General features: G+C 40.5%; 2 protein-coding genes across 5 annotated transcripts in view; one reads left to right on the forward strand and one right to left on the reverse strand.

Annotated features, from left to right (window-relative positions):
• Nucleotides 1-27934, forward strand: part of PRIMPOL (primase and DNA directed polymerase) — an 84562-nt gene that overhangs the window by 8142 nt on the left and 48486 nt on the right. Inside the window, exon 2 of the mRNA XM_073902300.1 lies at nucleotides 27356-27780. The gene's annotated coding sequence lies outside the window, so the exon portion shown is untranslated. The remainder of the gene's footprint in view (nucleotides 1-27355; nucleotides 27781-27934) is intronic.
• On the reverse strand, nucleotides 5780-27856 carry CASP3 (caspase 3). 4 transcript variants are annotated; one of them, XM_025886159.2, is made up of 8 exons: nucleotides 27699-27848; nucleotides 23523-23670; nucleotides 16026-16090; nucleotides 13471-13595; nucleotides 10173-10301; nucleotides 9676-9851; nucleotides 9058-9178; nucleotides 5780-7704 (listed from the first exon to the last, which is right to left on the reverse strand). In XM_025886159.2, the coding sequence occupies exons 3-8, from the start codon at nucleotides 16076-16078 to the stop codon at nucleotides 7475-7477; spliced, it is 834 nt and encodes a 277-aa protein (XP_025741944.1). In that variant the 5' UTR covers nucleotides 16079-16090; nucleotides 23523-23670; nucleotides 27699-27848; the 3' UTR covers nucleotides 5780-7474. The 4 variants fall into 4 exon arrangements, with proteins under 4 accessions (XP_025741944.1, XP_025741943.1, XP_073758402.1 ...); XM_025886158.2 differs by lacking the exon at nucleotides 23523-23670 and having other exon boundaries at nucleotides 27699-27856; XM_073902301.1 differs by lacking the exon at nucleotides 23523-23670 and having other exon boundaries at nucleotides 13471-13591; nucleotides 27699-27845.

Here is a 27934-nt window from a genome sequence, read left to right on the forward strand (position 1 = left end):
CACACACACACACACACACACACACACACACACACACACACACCCAGATGCCACTTGTGAGTTCAGATGGTCACCTGTGCTTCTGAGGACAGTCTATAAATCAGAGGTTCCAATGATGCCCTTAGGGGTGCCCTTGGTGGGATCCCCTTCTAATGGGTTCCATTAATTAGCTAGAGTGCCTCATAGAACCCAGAGAAGCATTTTATTTACTAGCTTACCTATTTATTACAAAAGGATATAACTCAGAAACAGCCAGACGGAAGAGATGCACAGGACAAGGGATGGGGAAGGGGCACAGAGCTTCTGTGCTCTCTGGGTGCACCATTCTCCCCACATCTCCATGTGTTCACCAGCCTGAAAACTCTCTGAACCCAGTTCTTGTGGGTTTTTATGGAGACTACATTACATAGGCATAATTGATTAAATCATTGGCCACTGGTGATTGAACTCAACCTGCAGCTCCACTCCCTTCCCCAGGGGTCAGGCCAAGGAGGGGGAAGCTGAAAGTTCCACCCTTCTCATCACATGGTTCCCCTGGCAACCAGCCCCCGTCCTTAGGTTACCTGGCCAGCTTTCCAAAAGTCATCTCATTGACATAAAAGGCACCTTTAGGGGCACCTGGGTGTCTCAGTCGTTAAGCGTCGTCTGCCTTGGGCTCAGGTCATGATCCCGGGGTCCTGGGATCAAGCCCCGCATCGGGCTCCCTGCTCCAAGGGAAGCCTGCTTCTCCCTCTCCCTCTACCCCTGCTTGTGTTCCCTCTCTCGCTGTGTCTTTTTCTGCCAAGTAAATAAAATAAAAAATCTTAAAAAAAAAATTAAAGGGCACTTTTATCTCTCTTATCATTTAGGAAATACCAGGGTTTTTACGAGCTCTATGTCAGAACAGGGATGAAGACCAAACATCTGTTGCTTACTATAAATCACAGTATCACATGGACCATTTCAACCTGCAGGAAGTTTGATCCTGGCAAGCTGAGAAAAATGAAGATAGTATAATGTGTGTGTATGTGTATATATAATAAGCACACCGCCTTTTTTTGGGAAGTATTGGTCCTTTAATCTGTTATGTCCTTTATTTGGAGGTGAGGGGGTAGTTAAAATCTTTTTTAAACGAATAATGGTGATAATAGGTGGTGTTCTTAAAAAATGTTCTTATTTGGCAAAAACAAAAGTTGGATATTTTTAATGCCATAAAATCAAAAGTTGTAAACATAACTAGATTTTTTCACATTATCTTATTACCATACTCCCTCATATTGAATCTCATTTCAGCAAATCAGTGCTCACGTGCATGGGGACACACCCGACATGGTCACCTCTTAGTTCCATGCCCTTATTTCCAAAATGGTCTGTGTCTTGCTTCTCCATCCTTCTATTCAGTCACATCTTTTTCAGGATCAGATTTGCCCCACCTTCCATCCATTCTCTGACCACTATTTCTCATCATTTAGTCTGTTACTGGGAGTACAGTGGATATTCAAGTTTGTCAGGACCATCAGGTTCTGGACCACTCCTCTTATTCCCTGTATGTATCTCCCTTCTGTTTTCATTTCCCTCTCCAGCCAGCTTAGATTCCATGTTTCATCCATTCAGTAACTCATTTTTCAGCATCCTGAAGTCCTCTGTGTTTTTTTTATAAATGTGGGCAAAGGCCCAAAGTTGGATAAAGCCAACACATGCCAGTACGCAAGCAGCTGAGTGTAACTAGATCGACTCACACCACAGGGCAGGCTGGTGCCCCTGTGGACTGATTCATAATCGCTAGTGTCAAGGGGAGCCTCAGCACTGCCCAGCGACCTTACCGAGCTTCTCTGGTCAACTTACTCTCCCGCTCTTAACAATGATTGTTTCAAACTTTCCTTGATGCCACTATCACTTCCCTAACTTTGAGCAGAGACCTTGTCTTCTACTTCATAGAACATATAGACGCTATTATAAAGGAACTTCCTGCCACAAAAACTGTACACCTAGCTTCATTAGCACCCAGCCTCACACTTTCCCCATTAAAAAAAAAAAAAAAGTCTCCTTTCCTCTTCCCCACAATTATGCCTCGATCTACCCTCATGCACTTCCTGCTCTAACTACCCCTTCTCTCCCTGTCCTTCAAAGCCAACTTCTCAAGTTTCTTATACTTGTTGTTTCTTTACTTTCCGCTAATGAATCAATCCACTCTAAGCTGGATTCTGCCTCAGTATTTGCAGATTCCCCTTTGTGGGGATCACCTCTAAAACCTGCTGTCGTCACAAATCCAATGCATATTTAGAATCTTTTTTTCCCTCTGAATTCTCAGTAGTTTGTCACATTTCCTCTGGGAAGTTTCTTCCCGTGGCTCTCTCAGCTGATACGGTTTTCCCATCTTTGACTTGGGTGGTCCTTTGTCTCCTTTCCTGGGTGTTCAAATGTTGGAGCTTTCTCTTCCCACATGCATTCTCCCTGGGTGGCATCTCTAACAAAGCACCTGTAAGGCCATTCTTGACCTCATCTCCTCCCCGTGCCCCTGCCCCGGCCCTTGTTGACTCTCCTCCAGCCACAGTGGCCCTCTTAACGCTCCTTCAGCCTGCCAGGCAGAAATGGGTTTTTGGAAATTCTTCAGTAGAATCAGTGAATTAGCGTTCAACACCCTGGCCAAGCATGCTTCCCTCGAAGGGAGGGCTGTCAGGTCTCCGAGCTTATATTTAAGTCACATAAAACCAAAGCATAAAGAGCAGATTAGACAATGGACTCTTTTCAGCTCAGGCATGCTCCTTTATAGCTTTTGTACCAAGTTTGAATTTGGCAAAAACATTTTCTTGAGAGGGGGTTGCTTGCCTTTTCTGAAGATTCCTAAACATCTCAGTTCTTCAGGTCTTGTCATTATTTTTTTTAAATTTTAATTCCAGGATTAATAACATACAGTGTTATATTAGCTTCAGGTGTACAGTATAGTGATTCAAGAAGTCTATACATTACTCAGTGCTCATCCTAAGTGTGCTCTAATCCCCTTCCCCCATTTCCCTCACCCCCCCCACCCACCTCCCCACTGGTAATCACCAGTTTGTTCTCTGTAGTTAAGAGCCTGTTTTTCGGTTTGTCTTTTTTTTCTCCCTCTGTTCCTTTGTTTTGTTTCTTAAATGCCACAGACAAGTGAAATCATGTGGTACTTGTTAGGTCTTTTCATTATCAGGGTAGTAAAAGGTAGAGATTCTGGGCATGAAAATTCTTTCGTGGATATTTGTTGGCCTGCTTACCATGTCATAATTAATTATAATCATATTATAAAGTAAAAGGATGGAACGAGAAGAAAAATCAATCAAGAAACTAATACTCTAGTTTGTTCCTTCAACAACAAAACCCTGAGAATTATCTTGGGCTCAAGTTCTAATATTAAGTATGTTATGATTTCTCAATTAATACCTACAGAGATTGACACAAAGAAGAAAGTTAACGAGCTAAACAAAATCACATAACACGGCTTTTGGAAATGTATGGTACCCTCTCCACCCCTCCCCTCTGTACTCATCATGTACAATCCGTGTTCTCGTCATTGAGAGAGTTTTGTGCCCCTTTCACCTCCCCTTGATTTAATTTCATTTTTGAAGGCTTGAAAGGTACAATAAAAAGGAGTCATTTACATCAATGGGTTTTAAAATGGAGCTGGGAGGCCATTAAGGTGGGCCTTATGCACACTCCTCACGGGGTGGAACCATGGACTTTTGCAGTGGGCCAAACAGCAAATATTCCCATGCCTCTGCAGGAGCACCTGCAATTTGGCATAGGAATGAAGGTTTTGCTCAGTGATAGCCTTCACAAGCAATTATGGTTAGCCAGGACTAGTTTTCTGTTGCCAACACCAACCAGAATTCTTTGCAAACGACATAGACAAGCATTCCCTTTTGTCTTTAATAAACCCTGACTTCTGTTCCCTAGTGGGTCAAATTTTGGGTTGCCACCTGCATCTGTGCTCCCAAATTGCCATTCTGAGACCCAAAATGAGTGTGTTTGTTTGATTCAGTTCTGCTTCGTTGCTCAGTTGACACAGGTAATACATTGACATGGTTCCAAAAAGTCAAAGTCATCTAGAGAAGTGAACACGTGTGAAATCTCCCTCTTCCATCCCTGTGCCCATTCACCATTTACATTTTTGTTAGTTTCTCCTCCTTCTTCTTCTTCTTTTAATCCTCCTGGTGTTTCTTTATGCAAATGCGCATTCATATCTCCCTCCTCCCTTTTTATGCAAAATACAGCATATTATCTATAGTGTTCTGTTTCATCCTTGTCTACTTAATCGTACGCGGGGGAGATCTTTACCTATCATTTGAGGAGGCTCCTCCTCACTTTTTTACAGCAAATCATGTTCCATTATGTGGACGTATCACAATGTATTTAACCTGCCTTCTTTACAGATGGGTTGCTGCCATTTTTTTTTAAACCATGAAAACAAGGTTGTGATGAGTAATTGTGCATAAAATTTTGTACATGTACAGATGTAGGGGTAGTCTGAATTTCAAGAAAATGAAGATTGCTACTTCAAAGAATATATAATTTGATAAGTAGTGCCAGATTCTCCTCCACAGGGAATTACACCATCTTGCAATCCAACTAGTGGGAGGAGATATTTCCTTGTGTTGCCCACAGAATGATACCTAACTCGAGGACTTCTGTCAGTCTGATAGAGGACAGATGATACCTTAGTTTAATTTGCTTTTTCTCTTATCATGATGGAGATTAAGCTCTTTACCTGAGTGTTAGGGACATTTGGCTTTTCCTTTTCTGTGAACTGTGTTCATGCCCTTGGTCCATTTTCCTACTTAATTGTTGGGTTTTTTTTCTTTTTAATATCTCAGACTTCTTTAGATAGTAGGGAGATTAGAACGGGCTGGTTTTCTCAACCCATTACAGAACTATAGCTTTAAAGCGCCTTAAAAAAGTTATTCATGCCATCCTCTTTTCCTTGGAAACAGGAATCCCCTATTCCCAGTTTGGATCATTTAATTTAGTTTTCTTTTTTTTTTCTTTTTCTTTTTATTTATTTTTTTTAAAGATTTTATTTATTTATTTGACAGAGAGACACAGCGAGAGAAAGAACACGAGCAGGGGGAGTCGGAGAGGGAGAAGCAGGCTTCCCGCGGAGCAGGGAGCCCGATGTGGGGCTCGATCCCAGGACCCTGGGATCATGACCTGAGCCGAAGGCAGACGCTTAACGACTGAGCCACCCAGGCGCCCCTTAATTTAGTTTTCTGACTTACTAAGTATTCCATGTTCATTATAGAAACACTCGAAGGAATTTAAAACTCCACACGTTTGCACTTTGTTAAATTCCTTTTCTAAGTACATAAAATAAGGGAACGCTTCCCCAGAGGTGGCCAGCAGGGCCATCAGTGGTTTGACATGTATGTCCCCTGAGTTCTTTTTCCCCTTCTATTAGCCCTGTTGAAAATGTATGTGGTGGAAAATGTTGTCCTTCAGCAATATTCTTTATACTCTGTTACCATTCTGCAAAGCAAGGAAACAAACAAAAACCTGGTCATATTTAGGGACTGTGACTGCAGACCTGCTATCCTTCCTGGCATCATGGTCATCTTAGGAACAGGGCTCCAATGACAGGGCCTGGGAAGAAGAGAGCTCTACTTATCCTATTTAGTAATTTGCCATCATCTCAAAATATTTGATTACAGGGTCCTGCTGCATCCTCTTTGGTCCTTCCAAATCAGGCCCCAGCTCTTGGTTAAAACTGTTTTTAACTAGAGTGAGTAGCATGATATCAGGAACAAGAATAACAACAAAAACTTGAACATGTTGGTAATTTTAAGTTAAAATTTATATTTCGAAATAAAAACGCATAACAAAAGTTTACAAAACAGTCACACAGGAACACATCTCAGGATACCATTACATGCCTCATTTACTTAGAAAAAGTTCCACAGGTGAAACAAAGAGTGGTCATTTATAAATGTGAGTTTCTCTCCTTGAGCAAAAGATAGCTCCCGTGAAATGTCAGACTGCAAAACCCGTGAGGCCCCGGGATGCAGCAAGGGCTCAGAGCCTGCCTGAGTGAGGAGGCCTGCAGGCTGGCCTTCCTGGTGGGGGCCGCTTCCCCACGCACCAGAGGAGGGGTGAGTCTGCTGATTGCCAAGGTCCTGTGTGCCACGGGCCTTTCTTTCAGTGAACAGTACATCGTTATAACCACCATTTTTTGTACCTTTGACCGTACGCTTCAACAGAAAATAACTTAACGTGCTTAGAAATGGTATCATAAAACGTGCTATGGTTTCTGTTGTGACTCTTAGCATCTTTGGAAAACTTCCATCTCAGAAATTTCTGATTTGGTTAGCTTTCTTGCTAGATTCTTTATGATCGCTTTCTTTGGTTAGATTCCTGCCCTGGTGGTGGGGGAGTGTCATCCTCCCAGCACACTAGTCCGTACGAAAAAACTAGCTAGCAGTGCTTTTTCCAAAGCCGGTCTAGGGCTCTGCCCTCATCACAAAGGCTGTTGCCCACCTGTGTCTCTGCTCAGGCTCAAACCACCTTCTAGCGATGGAGTGCCCAGCTGACTGATTTACTGTTTCTTCGCGGCATTTCACTGGTTATTATGTAAGTTGTATTTTAGGATGTTCCTGTAGAATTTCTTCAATTCACACTGCTAGCAGCGTGATCGACAGTTTGAGATGTTCACATGACAGCTCCGCACATACTCTGCTGGTATGTGAAGCTCAAAAGGCTGGCTCAGGCCCAAAGGATAGGATATGGAAGCTGCTGGATGAGCTGCACGTCAGCACCCTGAGCTTCTAATGCCGCCCCCTCCGTTAACGCTGCATCTAGCTAAATGCCTCGCAGGAGTCAACAAGAGTCAGCGGGATTTGCTCACACTTCCTCTGGTCAAATATTTAGTTTCCTTTTCAATACTAAACATGACTTTTGGTAACAAAGACATGCTTGGGCCAAACATCAAAAAACCATGCGCTCAGATAAATGATCAAAAAATACAGCTGACTTATCCCCAAATCCTGATTCTAAAAATCAAGGTAGGTCTTTAAGATGTTGACCCTGCTCAAGGAGCTCCACATTCTAGGATACATTATTCCCCATCACGTCTGCAGTGTGACAAAAACCAGAGTACATACTCTCACATAGGAGCATATCAAGATCATTAATTCATAACTACAATGTTTAACTTCTTCCACGATTACTCAAAAATTCATAACAGCATCGCTAAAACTTGCTAATTATCAGGGCCATTAATTTAGAAACATTTCCTCTCACAACGACTGTACTACTATCCATTTTTATTTATTCCTAATTAAATTCGAGGTCGACTACCTGATTCTGAGTGTGAGGCAGCCTCATAGTTCTATTGCTATGAAAGTAGCAGGTTCTAAAGTACCATGTGAAGTATTCGATTAGATTTAAATGAGAGGAAAATATAGGATTGGTTAAACCATTTCCTCACTTGGCATATGACCTTAAAAAAAAAAAACACCCAAAAAACCATCCAGCTTTAGTGATAAAGATACAGTTCTTTTGTTAGCATAGACACAATACACGGAATCTGTTTCTTTCCATGAAAAGCAGAATCAAGAGAAAAGGACTCAAATTCTGTGGCTACCTTTCGGTTAACCCGAGTAAGAATGTGCATAAATTCAAGCTTGTGAGCATATAGTTTCAGCATCGTACAAAGTGACTGGATGAACCAGGATCCGTCCTTTGAATTTCGCCAGGAATAGTAACCTATGAGGCAGAATAACAACCAAAGTACCATGAGTATCTGATTTTATAGATTATTACATAATCATAAAGGTAAAAACAAGCACAAACTTCCACAAGCATTACTAGCCACAAAAAAGGGAAATAAACAACACCTCTCGTTTCAGGGGAGATGATGCTGGTGGGGGGTAGTGTTGTGCATACACCTCTGCTTTTGGCAAGGGAAAGAGTGTGGACTACTTTCCCCGCTGAATGACGGTGAGCTTTCTTGTCTGGGTTTCCCTTCTCACAGGGAGGAAGACGGAAACATGCACAAGATGCCGAAGCAAATGTGAAAGAGGCACCATTGTAAGGAGCATGGCGTTGCCATCAGATTATTGATTCATCCAAGCAATCACTTGCTTGTGTATGCACACACATTTGCATGTCCTAAACTTGTCTACAAGGCATCCGAGTAAAGTATGATGAAGACATTACAGAGTATTCAAAAACTCCAAAAAAGGGAACACAATGTATTCGTTGTACATTTTTCAGATTAACTCTTGGATCTACTGCTTCTAATTTGGAAGTACTTTACCTGGAACTGTCTTGAGGTTAAAAAGAAATCATGTTGAGCATATTTAAAAATGTAACATTCTTTAAAAATACATTTGTCCTCTATTTCCAAACTTTGTGACACCCTGAATTAGTTGTATAATAAATAAATTGCACGATCAATCAACACTTATTTATAGGAGGACAGGTATAACACAACCACAAAAACGTGGAATAACCTATTTCTTTTCCCTCGTTCCACTTTACCTTCTCACACACTATTCAGGTTTATTTTTATTATTTCCTATCTTCCAAAGAATTCCTGGAAAACCTACCTCTATCCTACTCTAAGAAGTAGACGAAGCTCTTAGCCGATTACCATGCATATGACAATATAGCACATATTGTACCATATCACAAGACTACGATTCATTACTCTATATTGCAATATAGTATCCTCTCTGGCATTAAGTTCATGAAGGATACTGTGGAAGTATGCTTTCTTATTTTTTTTTAATTATGTTCAGTTAGCATATAATACATCATTAGTTTTTGATGTGGTGTTCAACGATTCATTAGCTACGTATAACACCCAGTGCTCATGATAACACGTGCCCTCCTTAATACCCATCACCCAGTTACCCCATCCTCCCACTTTCTTATAATTGCACATTTTCCAGCCAAACTTTGCTAAAGACAACTTTCTGACATATCTCTGTCGTTAAGGTACCTAAAATACAGACCAGTTAGCTGTTTATGAATGTCAAGATCTTGGCAGCCTTTGGAACACTTGCTTTGTGTCTAGAATCTCCAGGTAATGTTCATTATTGGTAACTGTCTTACCAGGGGCCGTAGAATAGGCATACAAGAAGTCTGCTTCAACTGGTATTTTCTGACAGGCCATGTCATCATCGACTCCACTGTCTGTCTCAATACCGCAGTCCAGTTCTGTGCCTCGGCAGGCCTAGCAGTTAGAAAATAAGCATTTAAGGGCGCCTGGGTGGCTCAGTCGGTTGCATGTCCGACTCTCGATCTCAGCTCAGGTCTTGACCTCAGGGTCATGAGTTCAAGCCCTGGGCTGGGCTCCACGCTGGGTGTGGAGCTTACTTGAAAAAAAATTTATTAAAAACTGTATGTGTAAAAACAAACCAACCAACCAAAGGACAAGCAACAACAAAAAACAAAAACAAAAACAAAACTGTATGTGTGTATACACATTCCTGTTATTTCTAAGAAATGTAAAGGCTGTGTAAAAATGGATGTTAAAATAAGGAATCTTTTTGATACAAGTCTAAAAGGAACATTTATTCTCTATCTTGTAAGTGGTAGCTTAAATGAATAAAAAAGTTACAGTAGTTGAGCAGCTTCAGGGGAAAAAAATAAATCCACTGGCTAATCCACAAATGAGTAAATTAATCCCTGATTAATCCTCAGTAACCAAGTTGTTTAGCTATAGATTACCTGAATAATGAAAAGTTTGGGTTTTCCAGTCAGACTTCGACAGTAATCCCCTCTGAAGAAACCTGTTAATTTTTTCAGGTCAACAGGTCCATTTGTTCCAAAAATTATTCCTTCATCCCCATGGCTTAGAAGCACGCAAACAAAACTGCTCCTTTTGCTGTGATCTTCTTTAGAGACTGGAAAAATGTTTACAAGTAAGGAAAAAAGACATACAAAAAACCAATACAACTTCACTCACCCATCAATCTCCTGCATAAACTATACAGGAGGAAGACAAAGAAACTTGAAGACAGAACTGAGAGATCACAGAAACCCAGTTTGGGGCAGTCAACATACCTCAAGCCACGTTAGGAAGGTGGCATGAATAACTTTTATTTTATGTATATAAAATGTAGCATTATATAGAGTATGGTGCCATAGTTCTCGTGCTTTATTATTGTAATTACAGCTACACCATAATATAAATTAGACAATTAAAAAAATTAATTATTTCTTACCACTGTCCATTAATTCCAAAATTTCTTCACATGTGAGATCATTTTTATTCCTGACTTCGTATTTCAAGTTTGTGAATGTTTCCCGGAGGTTTGCTGCATCTACATCTGTACCGGATCGAGGTGTCATTCCTTGAAAACAGAAAGGATTACTTATAATTGCATAAAAAAAAGAAAAGTAACCGCTCTGAAATAAACTATTCAGCAAGTCACACAATCCACAATAAATTCTTCTTTTCAACTGCTAAGAAAATTCAATGACTTTCATCATGGTAACACAAAGTCTCTTTAGTTTCTTAGCATATAAGACACTTCATAACGTAAACTGTATCAGTGTTATGGTCATAAAGATATCTTTCACAGCTGCTTAGATAGTGAAAAACACAACTGAAATGCTTAATGAGAAAAGTCTGGTTATATAAATTATGATTCATTTACATAATGGAATACTGTGTTGCCATTAACATTTCTGTAGACATGGGGTGCCTGGGTGGTTCAGTTGGTTGAGTGTCTGACTCTTGATATTGGCTCTGGTCATGATCTCAGGGTTGTGGGATTGAGCCCTGCATTGGGCTCCAAGCTTAGCTCAGGGTCTACTTGGGATTCTCTCTCTCCTTCTGCCCCTCCCCCTGCTCACTCACTCTCTGTCTCTCAAATAAATAAATAAATCTTTTTTTTAAGATTTTATTTACCTATTTGAGAGAGAGAGAATGAGAGATAGAGAGCACGAGAGGGAAGAGGGTCAGAGGGAGAAGCAGACGCCCTGCCGAGCAGGGAGCCCGATGCGGGACTCGATCCCGGGACTCCAGGATCATGACCTGAGCCGAAGGCAGTCCCTTAACCAACTGAGCCACCCAGGCGCCCCAATAAATAAATCTTAAAAAAAATTTCTGTAGACAAAATTTTGCCATGGGAAATGGTCACTGTATTAAAAAAACTATAAAACAACAGGATCCTACTTTCGCTTAAGAAAAAATGGTATATATAACAATACACACATCTCACACACATCGAGGAAGTGTATTTTTTTTAAGTTCCCAACAATTTTCAGATCCGTTACGCCTTTAATAATGTTTTCAGAAGCCTCCCCTCCGCCCACAAATCACTACCACATTAATACTGTTCACCAGGCATCCTGCTATGAGTAGTTTCTTCAACCTTCCAAACACCAGTGAGACAGTGATTGTGACCAACTTCACTTGTACGGATGTGGGACAGGGAGCACAGAGAAGTTCAGGAACTTGTTGAAAGTAATAAGGCTAGCGTTTGGCTGGTACCCAGGGGTCCCGAGCTCTTGTCCCTCTTTTCTGGTACCCTCCACATAAACGTACAGACTGACTAGACAATGCACTCAGATCTAAAAAGGCTAAAGTGTTAGGGAGGACACACCTTAGATCTGAGTAAATTATTAACATGTATGAATGGGAAAAAAGACTCAATGTCTGTGCCTAAAAAATATCGTTGACAGAGCATCTCTGAATAGTGTGACTATGAGTGATTTTAATGTTTTTTTCTTTTGCTAATCTGTAGTTTCTGAAATTTCTATTATGGCCATAGGTAATGTTTATAAAATTAAAATAAGCCTATCAAAGTTTTGACTTCGGAGAGTCTGAGGACACCATGCAGCTATGTGACAAGGTGAGTGAATTCCAGTCCTGGGTTGTGAGCCATTTAATAGTAGAATAGAAAACACGAGACTGTCAGGAGATCACTGTGAGGACCTGACCTTCACATTTCAAAGCAGAGGAAGCGCTCACTCAAATGCTAAAGCCAGACTCCTGGGTTAAGTATTTTGTTGTTATGGTTGTTAAAGAATAGGTTCCACAATGTAAAATTCTACAGGAAGTGGGCATCATAACCAGCAATGTGATGCAGAGTATCTGATGGCTGAAGGTGGCATCTCAGCTTACAGCCAAAAGCAATACAAAGGCTCTCATTCAGAATCAGACACCCATTTTTCCAATTACTCTTTCCTTCTAACTAGTCTAACACCAAGCTCTACTTATCGTTCCAGTGCAACCTGGATTCTTCTGGCCATTTTTACCACCAGCCCAGTAGATGGCCTCCTAAGTTGGATCTGCTGCTTCTAATTTCTTTAATTAAAAATTAAGTCTAGTAATGTGACCAATATGTCAATTCAAAGAATTATCACAGCATCAATATAAAAATAATGGAGAAATAACCCAAATGTCCACTCATATGGTAAATTATGCAAATCAAGCAAATGGAATATTATGTAATCATTAAAAGATCTGAAAATTATATAGCAAAGTGAAAAATGCTTATATTACATTAAATGGAACAAGCAGGATAAATTATTGCTTACATATTACGAATGAAAGAAACTGTCAGGAAAAAGAATCAAGTAACACATCAAGATATTAATTAACTTTTTGGGATTGTAAGGGATTCTATTGTTTATATTCTCTAAAAAAAAAGTCTGAACCATATTAGTAGATTCAAGTCACACCCAGTATAGAGAATGAGAAGGGAGATTTGGTGATCAGGCCACGGTGAACCTAAGAGAGCAGTTTCAGTAGAGGCAGAGGTAGAAAACAGAAAACAGATTCAAGAGGGATGGAAAGAAGTGAAGATGGCAAGCTTAAAGCACATGTTTTCAAAATTTAGGAGGAGACAAAAATCAGATCAAAGCTTAAGAGGAAGCAGGGTAAAAGAAAGGTCTCTTTAAGATGGGGTTCTGTCATTTTTGTGGGGGAAAAGGAAAAAGTCAGTAGAGCGAATGAAGATACAAAGAAGTGAAGCAGTGCAGGAGGTGGATTCAGAGCTCAGACTGGGGGTGGCGGGTGGTCAGACACACCAAGGCCAAGCCCCAGCTCTGCTACTAAATGACCTGTGTGAACTCTGTGTCAGAATTTTAACCTTTCAGCATCCAATAGCGGTTACTTTTCAGAGTTGTTGTAAAAATTAAATGAGATAATACCAATGAGGTGCCTTGCACAGTTCTTGGAAAGAAAAAAATACTACTCCTTATTTGTTGTGCTCCTTCTATTAGAATGAAAGAGGGAGCAGAAGGATAAAGAAGCAAGGGTTACACAGAAGTCGGGGCAGAAGAGCCAACATACAGATGGGAGGTAGCTGTTGGAAGAGGGAGAAATTTTGATGATGGGTAGAAGATCGAGAGTTGTGATGGAGGATGTGTAGGGTCCAGCTCTATCTATACTCTGTGGCTATTCTGTGTTATTGTTTACTAACTAATAACATCAGTTCCATTTTTCATATTATACCAAACGTAAATGGTACAATATTTGAAGAGGGCTAAAAATTACATTAGGATACATACCAGTACTTCTATGAAAGTTCTTATTATTAATTATTATACATAAACCCATTTCAGGATAATCCATTTTATAACTGTTGTCCAAGGACATTCCAGAGTCCACTGATTTGCTTCCATGTAAGGTCTTTCTGTTTGGAAATCAAACAACAGTTTACAAAGGCAGAAATGACCGATGCCGCTGTTTACATTAATACAACTTTTATAACACGTAAGAACAGTGCACATTTGTTGAATGAAGGTCAGGCTGTGTGCTACAGGCCTTTCCTGATTTAAATTTCGTGAGAAACCATTTCACAGATGTGGAAATGAGTGCGGTGAGGCTCAGTGCTGAGGGTTATGCAGACACTGTGTCATACCTGTCGGACTTCAGAGTTCAGGCTTTTGCTCTCCACATTTTAAGTTTTCCTCTAAATTTTTACACAATCTCACCAAATACATTTTATAGTTTAAAATTCTTAAATTTCTTATAACTTGTGAGATATTTATCTCTCAAGGTAAGAGTAAGATCTTAAAAATTACCCTGGAAATGAGAGGAAACCGACAAAATGCAGATAGGACTCAAAGCACGGTATTTTTCACAATTCCTAAATTGTTCCTTAAACACTACAAGCTGAACAAATTAAGAGTTAATACATAGAATTACTGCTATAAAGAAATGGAAATACTTGTCTGAAGGTCACTTATCCAAAAACCTCTGTTAGCTAGACCAGGGTCAAAAAACTTTTTTTCAAGAGAGCCACACATTAAATATTTGAGGCTCTGTTGAAGCAGCTACTCCATTCTGCTGGTGAAAGTAGCCCAAGACAACATGTAAAGGAATGTGTGTGACTGTGTTCCAATAAAACTTGACCAAAATAGACTGCAAGCCTGACCCCCGATCTAGGCCAGAGATCGGGACATACCAGGTCTAGGAACAGCCAAACATCAAAACGTAAAGTCCACGTCCTCACGCATTTAACCTGAGTATGTTTCACATTACATACAATTCTAAAAACATTTTTGGAAAAAAATTAAAATAGTAAATTAAAGCAGTCAACGTCAGAAACGATTACATTAACTAAAGTGAAGATCCCCGTGTTTTATGGGTGAGAAAATTAATACTCAGAAAGTATTAATACTCAGTGACTTGTTGAAGATCATACAGATCATAGATAGCAATAGGATACTACATGCCTGATGCACAGCAGAGACTCAAAAAGCCGAGGGACGCGAAGATAACTTATCATCGGATAAAAACAGACCTAAATCTGTTTTGGGCTCCCATGCAATTTGCTATTAAATGATATTCTGTATGATATGAAAAGGTAGGAAAATTTATAAATCACTTAAAAGGTTTAAAGAAAATAAGACCCCAAACATCCTAAAAGAGATTGTATTTCAAAAGTTTAGTTTCTAAAATCTCCTTACCTAAACAGACACTGCTAAACCTTTATTGGTAACCTGTTAATTGTTCTGTAATACTTTTGTTTAGTACGAAGATCACTAAATAATAACTACTATTTTTGTCCAAAATAATAATACTGGGTCTCAGAAGAAACTTTCTTTAGAATTGAAAGCTCCACAAGAGATCCCAACTGGATAATGACATGAATTACATGAAGGGTGTTTGCATTTATTTATTTATTTATTTATTTGAGAGAGAGAATGAGAGATAGAGAGCACGAAAGGGAAGAGGGTCAGAGGGAGAAGCAGACTCCCTGCCGAGCAGGAAGCCCGATGCGGGACTCGATCCCGGGACTCCAGGATCATGACCTGAGCCAAAGGCAGCCGCCCAACCAACTGAGCCACCCAGGCGCCCAGGGTGTTTGCATTTTATCTTTTTCCTTTCTCCATCATCTGGTTAGGGGAAGCTTTATTAAGCGAAGTACTGCAAAGAGGAAGACAGAAAAACAAAGGGTACAAGATCATGTAAAATCAGTCAATTCTTCCCCAGACTCAGAACTGGCATTTCATTTTAGCCTTAAAACTCATAAATAGGGGCGCCTGGGTGGCTCAGTTGGTTAAGCGCCTGCCTTCAGCTCAGGCCATGATCCCAGGGTTCTGGGATCGAGTCCCACATCAGGATCCTTGCTCAGCAGGGAGCCTGCTGCTCCCCCTGCTGTGCTCTCTCTCTCTGGCAAAGAAATAAATAAAATGTTAAGAAACAACAACAACAACAACAACAACTCATAAATAGACAGAAAGCCAAAAATCTCCTGCAAACACAAAAGCTCTCATCCTGCAGACGGATTTAGGAAGGCACAGAAGCATCCAGACTTGCGAGTTCTGCCTCTTCTGTAGCGTCCTTCTGCTTCCAGGCTGGAGATTCTGACTGTGGGTCAGGCGCTACACCTCTTCTTTCCCTCCATCCTCCCCACAGTTTCGTGAAAGTTTGTTTTTAAAGACAAGGTTCAGGGAGGATAAGTTTACGGTGTGCAAAAGCCACTCAGCTGTTGAGGTAAGAAGTCAGCTGGTTCTCTCTGGTTTGAAAGCCCTTTCTGCTCCCCCATTCCTTAAAGTTTGCTGTATTACATACACATCTTTCCCTGATTATAAAGGATAGCATTAGAAATACTCACATTTCTGAATTTTTAATGGATTTTGCATCCACTGAGTGTTCAGTGTTCTCCATGGATACTTCTAACTGGAATATAAAGAAGACAGAAGTTACTCCGTCATGAGGAGACCACGCATTATATTAATTATTCCAATGATTATTTCTCCAAATTAATGCTTTATATGACATTTTCAATTGGCATTACCACTCCTCGCCCAGCTTCACCTCTCTTGTTAAAGCTTTTGGTGAGTCAAACCTAGAAGCAATAATCCTTTCTAAAAGTGTGTGTAATGTAGTCCATTTCTTTCTCTCTCTCTTTTTTAAGTGAGCTTTGTAGTTCATATAGTGTACAGATAAGAAGCATGCAGCTTGATAAATTTTTACATTTATCCACTCCCAACTAGATCAAGATACAGATTGCAACTTGTTTCTCTTGCAACAGATCAGGTCATTCATTGCTAAGAACTCAGCCTTCCAACTCAGCACAGTCAAAACAAAACCCAGAAACTTCCCATCACAATCGTATACCTCACATAATACTATGCTACAATGCTTTAGATTCTCAAGAGATCGAGCACCAGGAAGTTCCAAACCTCCATATAATCTTTACTCTGAAACTGGGCTTGAGAATTCCAACTTCTCATCTAGGGTCATGGAATGGCCAGGGTCACCTGGAAGTGAGAACTAAAGTTTCTGCTTTCGTTCGTCCATCAGACAATTCCAGTGGACCTGACATGGTGAGCAAGTCCTTACAATTGGAGGAGCTGGCACTTATACAGCAGGCACTGTGCTAGGCATCTTATCTTTTCTCTTCCCAACACTCCTGAAAGTCAGGAAACCCCACTTCTCGTGATTAAATGACTTTGTCCACAGTCACAGAGCTAAGTGACTCAGGCCCTCTCCTTCCAACTCTGCTCTGCTGCCTCTGAAGAAGCCAGTTCCTTACTACTTGTCTTCTGGAGTTCTCCCATGTCTTCTCTGGCCTTCCAGAAGTAAAGGTACTTCCCATGGCAATCTGCCTCCCTAAATAAAAAGAGAAAAACAAGGCCAAAAACTCTTGACTTTCTCCAGCCTCTAGAAGCCCTGGCGATCTCAAAAATTTGAATCGAAAGACAACTTTAACCTGACTCGTATGCTAAGACCAGAAATCGTAAAAGAATATACAAGCCCATCAATAGGACTCACCCAATCACAAAAGCCTTTACAGAAAGTCCTAGCCTTCCTCCCCATTTTTAAATTAAAAAAAATTGTGATAAAACATACATAAATCTACCATCTCAACTATTTTAAGGGTACAGCTCAGTGACATTAAGTATAGTTACACTGGTGCATAACTATCACCACCATCCATCTCTAAACTTACTTTTTCATCTTCTCCCAAACTGAAAATCCCTACCAAAGCCCACCCTTTTCCAAGCCCAAAGCTAAGGAGACCTCTTTTGTTCTCCAAAACTAAGTTCTTTCCCGCCTTCTCCCTAAATATTGTGCGAGCCTATCGTGGGAAAAGATGGAGACAAGAATATGGAGGAAGGGAAGCGTCACCATTTCAATCACAGTCGAGAGCAGTGTTTTACTTTCTCTCAAAGCCAGTCTTTGTTTTGCCTTTCTAACGAAGGCTCTTTGCTTTTGTACCATCTTGTTTCCTATAGGCTTTCTAGAAAACCAAGGGAGGATGGTGAATACAACTGGGATGAACCATCTTTAAGTCAGTAAGCAAATACTTAGTGAGCACATGCTTTGTACCAGGTACCACTGTAGACACCAAGACAGAGTGGAAGACAAGACAAAGTTCTTACCCTCAAACTTTCATCCTAGAAAGGAAGAATAATTACAAATGATAGTAAGATTTCTGACACTAACTGGGACTATGAAGAGAAGAAAACAAGAGTGAAGTAATGGGGAGACTGGGAGTATGAGCTACTTTAGCTAAGGTGGCTGGGAAAGACATCTCTCAGGTGACGTTTACATCGAGATCTAAATGACATAGAGGCTATCTTTGCCGGGAAGGACCAACAAGTACAAAGTCCCTGAAAAAGTTTGGTGTATTCATGGTACAGAAAGAAGACTACTTTGACTAGTGCATGGTAAAAGAAGGGAAGGCATAAAGAGAGATGAAATAGGGAAGGTGATATCATACAGGGCCCTCAGGAGCCGGAGAATAGCTTTGGTTTTATTCTTGTTGCAAGGAGAAACCATTGGTGTGTTTCAAGCAGAGGGGGATGGCATGCTTTAAAAAGATCACTCTGGCTGCGGAGTGAAGAATCAACTGTAGAAGATTGGAGGAGAAGCACACAGGACAATGGAAAGCCTTATAGAATAGTTCTAGAAAGAGATGATGGTGGCTTAGATTAGAGTTGATCATCGGATATGGGTAGTTAAGAGTCTGGAACTCAGGGAGAGATCAGCGCTAGAGATACACGGGCACTCTGGTATTTACAGGCCAGCACGAGACTAAGAGAGGTGACTGAAACGGGTTGGGAGGGGGTTGGTAGGGGTGGGTCAGATGAATGTGGTATGCCAAAGCATGCAGAAGTCTTTCAAGGAGTGCTCCATGCTTTAAATATTGCTAAGAGGTGAAGTCAGTTAAGGACAGACCACTGGCTTTGGCAAGAAGGTTATGGGTATAGTGGGGATTATCAGGAAAAATTGTCCAACACCTGGAAATGGGCAAAATGGGCAAAATAAATTATTGTATATCATTTCAGCATGGTGCTGGGTGTGGTCTAGAGGAATCTTGAGGATTAGTTGACTTTATAGAGTCTTTTTTTTTAAGTTTTTATTTAAATTCTAGTTAGTTAACATGTAGTGTAATATTGGTACCAGGAGTAGAAGTCAGTGATCGATCACTTACATACAACACCCACTGCTCATCACAAGTGCCCTCCTTAATACCCATACCCATTTAGCCCATCCCCCACCCACCTCCCCATCAGCAACCCTTCTGTTCTCTATAGCTAAGAGTCTCTTATGGTTTGCCTCTCTTTTTTTTCCCCCTCCCTTCCTCGTTTTGTTTCTTAAATGCCACATATGAGGGGAATCATATGGTATTTGTCTTTCTGACTTATTTCGCTTAGCATAATACACTCCAGCTCCATTCATGTCATTGCAAATGGCAAGATTTCATTCTTTTTAATGGTTACTATTCTAGTCTATATATATACATATATATATATATATATATATGTATATATATGGCCTATCTTCTTTATCCATTCGTCAGTCGATGGACATTTGAGCTCTTTCCATAATTTGGCTATTGTTGATAATGCTGCTATAAACATCAGGGTGCAGGAGCTCTGCTGAATCAGTATTTTTGTATCTTTGGGGTAAATACTTAGTAGTGCAATTGCTGGGTCATAGGGTAGTTCTATTTTTAACTTTTGAGGAACCTCCATACTGTTTTTGAGTGGCTGCATTAGTTTGCATTCCCACCAACAGTATAAGACGGTTCCCCTTGTCAACACCTGTTGTTTCTTGAGTTGTAATTTTAGCCATTCTACAGGTGTGAGGTGGTCTCTATCTTGGTTTTGATTTGTATTTCCCTGATGACTGATGTTGAGACACCTGTCTTTTCATGTGTCTGTTAGCCATCTGAAAGTCTACTCATGTCTTCTGTCCATTTCTTTACTGGATTATTTGTTTTGTGCATATTCAGTTTGATAAACTCCTTATGAATTTTGGATACCAACCCTTTATCTGTCCTTGTAATGACTAGGTTATTTTACAACTCCGTAGGAAATTAAGTCATAGAAAATGGATAGCCATGCTAATGATTCTTGCCTATAGCAACAAAAATGAATTTTGTCTTTTAATGATGCAATTGATTTTCGACCTATAGAAAAATGACCCTTCCAAATTACCTTTCACTGCCCCGCAGGATATTAACCAGTTCCACTTCTATTAGCAAATTCATCTCCTTATACCCAACCATCTATGTTTGTTCTTCAAATTCTCCTTTGAACTGCTCTTAATATCTTACTGGTTCTATTATTAATTAAATAAAATATCTGGCACATTTATTCTACATTTACACAACAGCCAAGTGTTAGACTTTTCAAACATTATAGTTTAAAAGGATCAATGTTGCTGCAGTGGGTTGGGGAGAAAATGGGAGAACAAAAATGAGTAAAGGTAACACAAGTGAGCAAGCAGTTTTGCAGGGCAGGGGAAAGGAGAAATGGAATAGGAGCTGGAGGGGGACGAGGGGTGGAGATTTCTTGCTTTGTTTGGTTTTAAAGATGGGCCATAGAAAGCTTGCTTTCATGCTGATGAGAACGATCTATGGAAAGTGAGAAATTAATAAGGCAAGAGGAGAGAAAGTTCCTGAAGGGATTAAAGGGTTTGCGAATCTAGCTCACATATGGAAAAGCATCAGTCTCAGCTAAGAACAAGTGAGGGTTCATCCCCCCCATAAGGAGAAGGAGGGCAAACTATTGGGGCACAATAGGTGAAGGAGGGTGAATGTGATGGAAGGAGGATGAGGTACTTCTTATAAAATTGTTCCTATTTTCTCTATATTTAGAAGATAAACTATGAGACAAGAATCCCAAAACGTCTGAGGTGTACTTTTGTGGGTACTTCCCCATGTATTGTAACCAAGTAATACCAAAAACCAATCACACACAATGCTAGCAGAAGTGTGGGAGATAGGCATTCTCATACACTACTGGAAGGGGCATAAATTGGTATTCTCTCTTGAAAATGATATCTCTTCATATGTCCTCCTATCTCTCAATAAGAGCTTAGAAGTTTGATCTGGTAAAATTACACTTCTAAGAACGCAGCCTAAAACAATAACCCCAGGGGTTGGGCGAGAGGAGGAAACGGGAAGGAGGGGAGAGGAGAATGTTGGGAATTGAGAGTAGTTAAGTTCCGGTATATCCATACACTGGTTAATACAGCTGTAAAACTTTTTAAAAGAACTTATCAACTATATATGAAATGCTTATAAGGCTAGGTAAAAATAGGTTATAAAGTTGTATAAAATAATATAATTTCAATTAAACACAAGAAAAAGATCCAAAGTAATTATCCAGCATCTTTACATATTAACCTATCTTTTAACAGTGGCTGTCTCTGGGTGGTGGATTACTGGCAACTTATTTACTCCTTGATATTTCCCTATATTTTCTACAACACCTGTATTGTTTTTAAATTTAGAAAATAGTAACAAAGATTATCTTATAAAATAATATCTATCAGCAAGGACAGATTGCATCAACCAGGACTGTGTGGTCAATTTCAACTCTCAGCCCTGTTTCACGAGTGATAAAAACAGGGGAACGCTACTGCTACTGCTATGAAAGTAGCAATCTTTCCTTGGCTGCTCCGCACCATGTCCTAGCTCCCTCTTTTTCGTTCTCTTTCTGTTTCACGCGTACAACAAACATAGATCAGGTACAAGAAACCTCAAACGTTCTTGAACCATAAATATAGAGACCAAATTGCCCCACGCATGTCAATTCTAACTGGGCAGACTATAATGCAAATTAATTATCCACCTGTGGTTGAAAAACAAAGTTGTGGTTAATTTGATGAATGGGGAGAATATTTAGAGTGGCTAGCAATTCTCAAACCACAGGCAAATACATAATAAGTGATTTACTGTTATTATATTACAATCCATAAGAAAATAATACTATCTATGTTTCAAGACCATAAAGTCTGTAGTAAATCTGGGGTGAAAACAGAGTTGGAAAGAAGACTTAATAAAAATAGAAATTTCTAAAGCTGAACCTGGAGCTCCCACCAGTGTCCTTTCTGGCCCAGGTTTGCCTCAAATTGGCCCTGGGAATGGGTTTTCCAAATGTAGGGTGTTGAGGACCCCCTGATGGGTTCCCACATGACTGAGGCCTTTAAGATCTCTTGTCAAACACTTCTGTAAACAGTGTCATGATTCTTAGACTGAAATACTAACTTCTAACAACCTTTTATGTCTTGCCAACAATAAAGCTATGGGATGAAACTACTTTATCCTTATAGATAGTTTAATTTTTTTTTTTTTTTTTTGGTGACGCGTACTGGGTGTTATATGCAACTAATGAATCGTTGAACACTACATCAAAAACTAATGATGTACTATATGTTGGCTAACTGAATAATAAAAAAAAGTTTAAATTTAAATAGTGATCTGCTTTCCAGAGTTTTAAAATATTTGGCTTCTTGGCTCATATCAATGTTAAGATTTCATCTAAATAATAGGTGACTTTTAAGTAGTCACTTCCTGTTCATGTATTTATTGAACTTTAACCAAATCATTTTTAACAGTTAAGAAAGTTTTCATATAGATCAAGCCTCATAAAAGTGATTGTAATTTGATGATATCTGATATTAGGCATGAGATGAACGATTTTGTTTCAGTAAGGTAGTTGGTGGCTGAAAGGAAAAAATCGGAGTTCTTTGGAATGGGATTTGAAACAGTGTCTTATACAATTTGATAAAGATTTCTCAGGAACACATACTATAACGTTTCATTGCTTTCTTTATCAATATCTGAACCATATATATTGTAACAGTATCAACTGACCTTCATATAGTATCACAAATTTATATAATGGTAAATAAAATCCTCATTGCATCAGACATGTGCACATTTGCTCTTTCCTTGTCACCATCTGCTTTTTCCACATGAAAACACCACATACACACTCTTGGGAGAAGAGCTTTGGTTCTTGCAACTTACTAACGTGTCACACTTAGCATTACCTCACCTCCATTAGCTAATGCCAGGCTGAATACAAATTATTCTGGGGATGGTGATCTCATCTTAGAAGAATAAAAAAAATATACCTCAAGGGAAATAGTTAACGCTCTAAGAGATAACAGGAGTTTATGTTCTTAGAACATTTTCATTTGACAAAACATAAATGGGAAAACATACCAAAAGGGTTTAAAAAATATATCCTAGCACAGCAATGAACTCAACACTAATTGTTTCTTACTGTATTGATGTATATAATTCTTTCAATCAATTCAGGATGCTGCTGATTATAAAGTACATTTCTGAACATACATTAGATCCTGGAGAAATTTTAATAGACCAACGGGCATTAGATGGCAATTTGAACTTGGGTCTTAGACTCACTTCTCTAGTTCCTAGACCCCTTTAACACTTGCCACTAAAGCTGCTACAAACAAATCTTCAAAAACTAAAAGAAGGTTGTCAGTATAAATGTACTGTCACTCTAAAATAGATATTTAAACATTTCATGCTGTTTTCCTAAACAAGTGAAAAGTTGTAATGTTTTCCTATTTATATTCTAGTTAGCCAACTAAAGGGACCATTGTATATTGCAATAATCCAGTAGAGCAGAATAGATGATCTACAGTGAAGGCAGCAGAATGAAAATTAATTTCTAAAACTGAAATTTCTATATGAAGTTATAAAGTGTTAAAAATGAAAAAGCCCACAAAACCCTGTTATTAAAAATGACTAGTTTAAAAGCGTGCCTATGGTAGAGATTTCAAAATAAGATATTAAATTAGTATCAACAGTTTGCCAGATTCCTACTCCACTAACCTGTCCCCCAGCAGTAGGCTGTTCCTAGGGCCTGTCCTAATAGGAAACTGAAGTAAAGGATAAAGCCTGGTCTCAAAACGGTTTGAAATCTCCAAATGTGACATCAGAATGAATACTGCTCACTTATGAATCATCTCCATGAATCTATCTAAAAAAAAAAAAATTATGAGTAAAGATTTACCAGAACACATAGCCAAAAAAAAGGCCAAAGAATCAAAATGTCATATGTGATTTGAGGGTTGTATACAAGTGTCCTGTAACAATAGTTCCTCTTGATGCTGGCTCATGGGCTAGACTCTGAGCCAAAACGTACTTTTACTTACTTAGGTATGCATTTATTATTTACTTATGTGTTTCTGGCTAGTCCTTCCAATGATGGTCTGAGACATAATGATCCCCATTTTACAGTTCAGCTGACTGAGGCTCACAGCAGTTAAGTAACTTACGTGGCAGAGCCAGGACTCAAACCAGGATTTGTCTGCCTTGAGAGGGCAGAGTCCCACTCCTCAACATGACTTACTACCTTATAGGAGGGGTAATACTCTCTCTACTTTCAATAAAGGAAACTAAAATCCATAACCTAGACGCTCTAATTAAGATGAGACAGAGAGCACAAATAACATGACAGAAACTGACAGCAGAGACACTGAAATAGTATAAAGTGCACTTACTCTAATTAATGAACAAAATAGGAATGACACTTACAGTGTTTTTTATGCCACTGGGTAATTTACTTCTAAAAGCAAAACATCTGGTTTTATGTTATTAAGGCATTTTCTATATGCCTGTAAAGTAAAGGTGAAGCCTTTCCATCATGACTTCTGGGAAGGCTATACTTTTGCCAAAGAGCTTGAAAAACATCAGGATTGTATTTATGACCTATTAGGACAAAATCTTGAAAGCAGTCACATATCCAGATTCAGCAAGTGAAACAGAAAGAACAGCCTTTTCACAATAGTTTGGATAAGAACAGATTTCAGCTGTAATGTACTAGAGGTGTTATTGAAATTCTTTCCCATCTGGTCTCTGAATTTCTCCGGGGAATTAGAAGAATCACCAAATTGGATATTGCCGTTGGACCTGGTAGTCAATCTCTTAATATCTACTTTGTAATTAAGGTGAAAACACACTGAGCAGCAAGTAAAATGAAATACAGAGTAAACTGAACTAAGTTCCGTGGTGCTGTACAAACAGATCAAACCATTCTTTCCTTTTCTCTGGAAGGGCCCCAGGACCAGAAAGACAGGCTGAAATTGTTCCCCACTGTCCAAAGCCATATTTTGTATAAAATAAATGTAGAATGAAGGATCTTGGATGCCATTTATAAAAACTACAGATAACCTACAGGGTCTCCTCCCTCCCGCTCAGAACCACTCCTCTGTAGAAGGAGATTCTGGTTTACAACCACCTGATTAAAGAAATTCCGCCTGCCAGAGAAGGTTTGAAACTGGGAAAAGTCTGAGTCAGTATTTATTCATTTGTCATTTGCGCTGTAATGATTTACCGAACTGTGCGCAGAGTACTGCAGTAAACCTGAGTGCCCGGAGTGATGGTTAGAGCCATGGATCCTATCCCTGTGTGGGACTCACACCTGTACTCCCTTATTCAAAAGTGGCTCCACAAGGCAGATGCCACACAGTGCTCAGTAGGGATCAGAGAATTTTATCTTACTCTACCCTAATTCAAAAGCTCTATAAGCAATTTGCAGGCAAGAATGAAATAGGCAGAGAAATAACATCATATAGTTACAAAGCATAGTCAACAGACATCCCATTTTATCCTCACAACAACCCTATGAGGTGTATATATGATTTATGCTTAATTTATGAATGAGCTGGTCAGTGGCACCCTTGGGACTTGGCCTTGAGTGGTCTGACAACAAAGTACCTGTTCCCCTCCATTACATATGTTACATGTGGACAAAACATTATCTAACAGTCTAAAAATTCCCACCTCTTTTTCGGGACTCAAACACCAGTGCTTCCCATATTTGAGGCAGAGTTTAAAGATCTAATAGTAGGCACCAAAACTGTTTTAAAGCCATACATGAAAATAGACTGCTTTTTAAGGGGGATGAAGCAGTAGATTGTGTTAAATTGGCTTTGAAAGCAAAACAGTAAAGAAACATTGTAATTGCCTGTATCAAGATAACATGTCAGTCTCTTAAAATGGCAGGAAGTTAAGGCCTCTTTTAAAGAGAGCAAAAGCAAATCTGATTTAATTAGGTACAATGTTGTTGTTGTTGTTGTTGTTTACTGTGAACAGGTTTTATTGCCACACTCCAATAAATTGTTCATTAAAACACATTCTAACTTTCAAAGCCTTCTTTTGCAAAAGAGCAAGGCAAAACCAAAGCTCCAACATCAGGTTGTGACAGGGATGACTTAAGCTTTACATTTCATTCTTGGAGATCATCTAACTCCAACACAAAGTGGCTGAGCACATTTTGATACAGATTGGTCTAACCACTTTGCTTAGCACCTGTTACTATCTTGCACATTCACATTGTCATAGCAACTCCGCATTTCACTTCTGCCATTTCTTTCTAATTCACATCTTTTAATTATAATTTGCTAAGTAAACCTAAAGTAGGTTTATTTTTTTCAGATAGAGCATAATTATTAAAAAGCATAATGCTGTAGTATGGGCATTACTTGTGCCAGACCCAATATATGGGGAAAAACAGTAAGGAACAAGGTAACAAGATAAACATAGTCCCTCATGGAATTTGCTTACAGACTAGTAGGGAAGATAGTAGGGAAGTAAACAAGCAACTGCAAAGGATATGCCATTTGCTTTTTATGAAATGCAGGATGCAAAAGGAACTCATCATAGAAAACTTAACCTTGAAGAACTTAATGAGAACAGAAACCCAGGAGTTCCTCAAGCAAATGTGATGTAATGAAAGGAGAGAGGGCATGCAGAGTGTTCCAGGCAGAGAATGGGTATGAAGATCAGTCTGGCTGTTCAGTAAGTGAAATGGTGGTATAACGAAAGATAAGATGGGGAGGGGACCAAGGCGCCAACCTATGCTTGGCTTTGTTAGCCTTGTCAAGGGATTGGGTTTGTCCTATGGGCAAAGGAACAGCCTTCTAGAATTCTATTTTATAAAGATCACTCAGCTGGTGCTGTGAAGAATGGAATGGAGGGCAGGGGGAAGGGTCTGGAAGTATGCAGGCCGATGAGGAATGCTGTAGCTAGGTGAGAGCCTAGGGTGGTTCTCAAAAATGGAGGGAAGTGGACAGAGCTCACGGGTATTTAGGAGGTCCAGGTGGCTTGATGGCTAACTGGGGAAGGAACAGGGAGAGGTAGCTGAGAAGGCTGGTTTTTTGGCTTGGAAGCCACTTACTGAGTACAGGGACAGAGGCAGCTTCTGCATGGCTTGAGAACAGACCCACTGACTTCAGGAGTGACAAGTGTGAGAAAGGCACACCCTGAGGGGATCTCAAAGCGGCTCCTAGGTGACTTTGGCAACAGATACTTAATCACAGGGAAGAACTGCAAGGATTTAAGGATGCCTGCAGGTCTGAAAAGGAAGTGGAATTCAATGCCTGAAATTTACTTCTCTGGAAAACTGAGTCACACAGTCAACCCCAAAAAAATCTAGGCCCGAGACAGAGAAAGCAGCAGAGACCAAACCCTCTTCCAGTAACAGGAGGATCAGTCCGCGCCTCTCAAGCAGCACCAGGCTCGCCTCCAGCCCTCTCGGGGCACCGTTTTTTCCACTCTTCCCGATCCAAACGTCAGCCCAAGGTCCTGGCCACCCTCACTTCCCAAGCACCCCGCTGCCTTCGGCTCCGGCTCCAACCCCCTATTCCCACCCCCGGATCCAGACTCTCCTGCAACCCGGCCTCGACGCTCCCGGACCGGCCTCTCGATCCTCCAGTCCTCTGGGCTCCGCATCAACAGCCGGATCTCCGTTCCCCGGCCTCCACATCCCCTGGTGTCCTCCACCCGCCTTGGGTCTCTCGCTAAGCAGGCTTCAGTGCACGTTCTCGCACCCGTCTCGGTGCGATAACAAAGGATCCGCCGGAAGGACCGTGCCCAACGTCCTCCTCCCCGGAGCAGCTGCAAGCCCGGGCAGGGTGCCGGGGCAGGCGCAGGGCTTGGGAGGACGAAGGGAGCGGGCCCAGGGTTGACGGAGCCGCTGCGGGAAGGGCGGATGGCAGCACTCACCGCACAGCCTCCAAGCAGCCAAGACTCCTCTCGCACCGGTTAGACTTCCCAGACCACAGGCCCCAGCCCGCAGTCCTAAAAGGTGAGCTCCCGGGAGGCCCCGCCCCCGCTGGCCGTGCCCCGGGCCTGCCCCCGCGCTCTCCCCTCTGCGGGGACAAGTCCCTCCAGCCCCAGCGCTCTCGCGCTCCCGCCGCCCCTACGCCGCTGCCTCATAGGTCCGGCGCACTCCTCTCCCC

Source organism: Callorhinus ursinus, unplaced genomic scaffold (assembly GCF_003265705.2).
Source record: "Callorhinus ursinus isolate GAN/ISIS: 27379988/994484 unplaced genomic scaffold, GSC_fseal_2.0 scaffold17, whole genome shotgun sequence".
Classification (NCBI taxonomy): Eukaryota; Metazoa; Chordata; class Mammalia; order Carnivora; family Otariidae; genus Callorhinus; species Callorhinus ursinus.

Coding starts and splice junctions, on each gene's coding strand:
- CASP3 (XM_025886158.2), bottom strand. CDS start 16,078: ATGGAGAACACTGAACACTCAGTGGATGCAAAATCCATTAAAAATTCA. Junction 9,852..10,172: donor TTTGGAATTAATGGACAGTG/GTAAGAAATAAT, acceptor ACATTTTTCCAG/TCTCTAAAGAAGATCACAGC. Junction 9,179..9,675: donor CCAAACTTTTCATTATTCAG/GTAATCTATAGC, acceptor TCTAACTGCTAG/GCCTGCCGAGGCACAGAACT.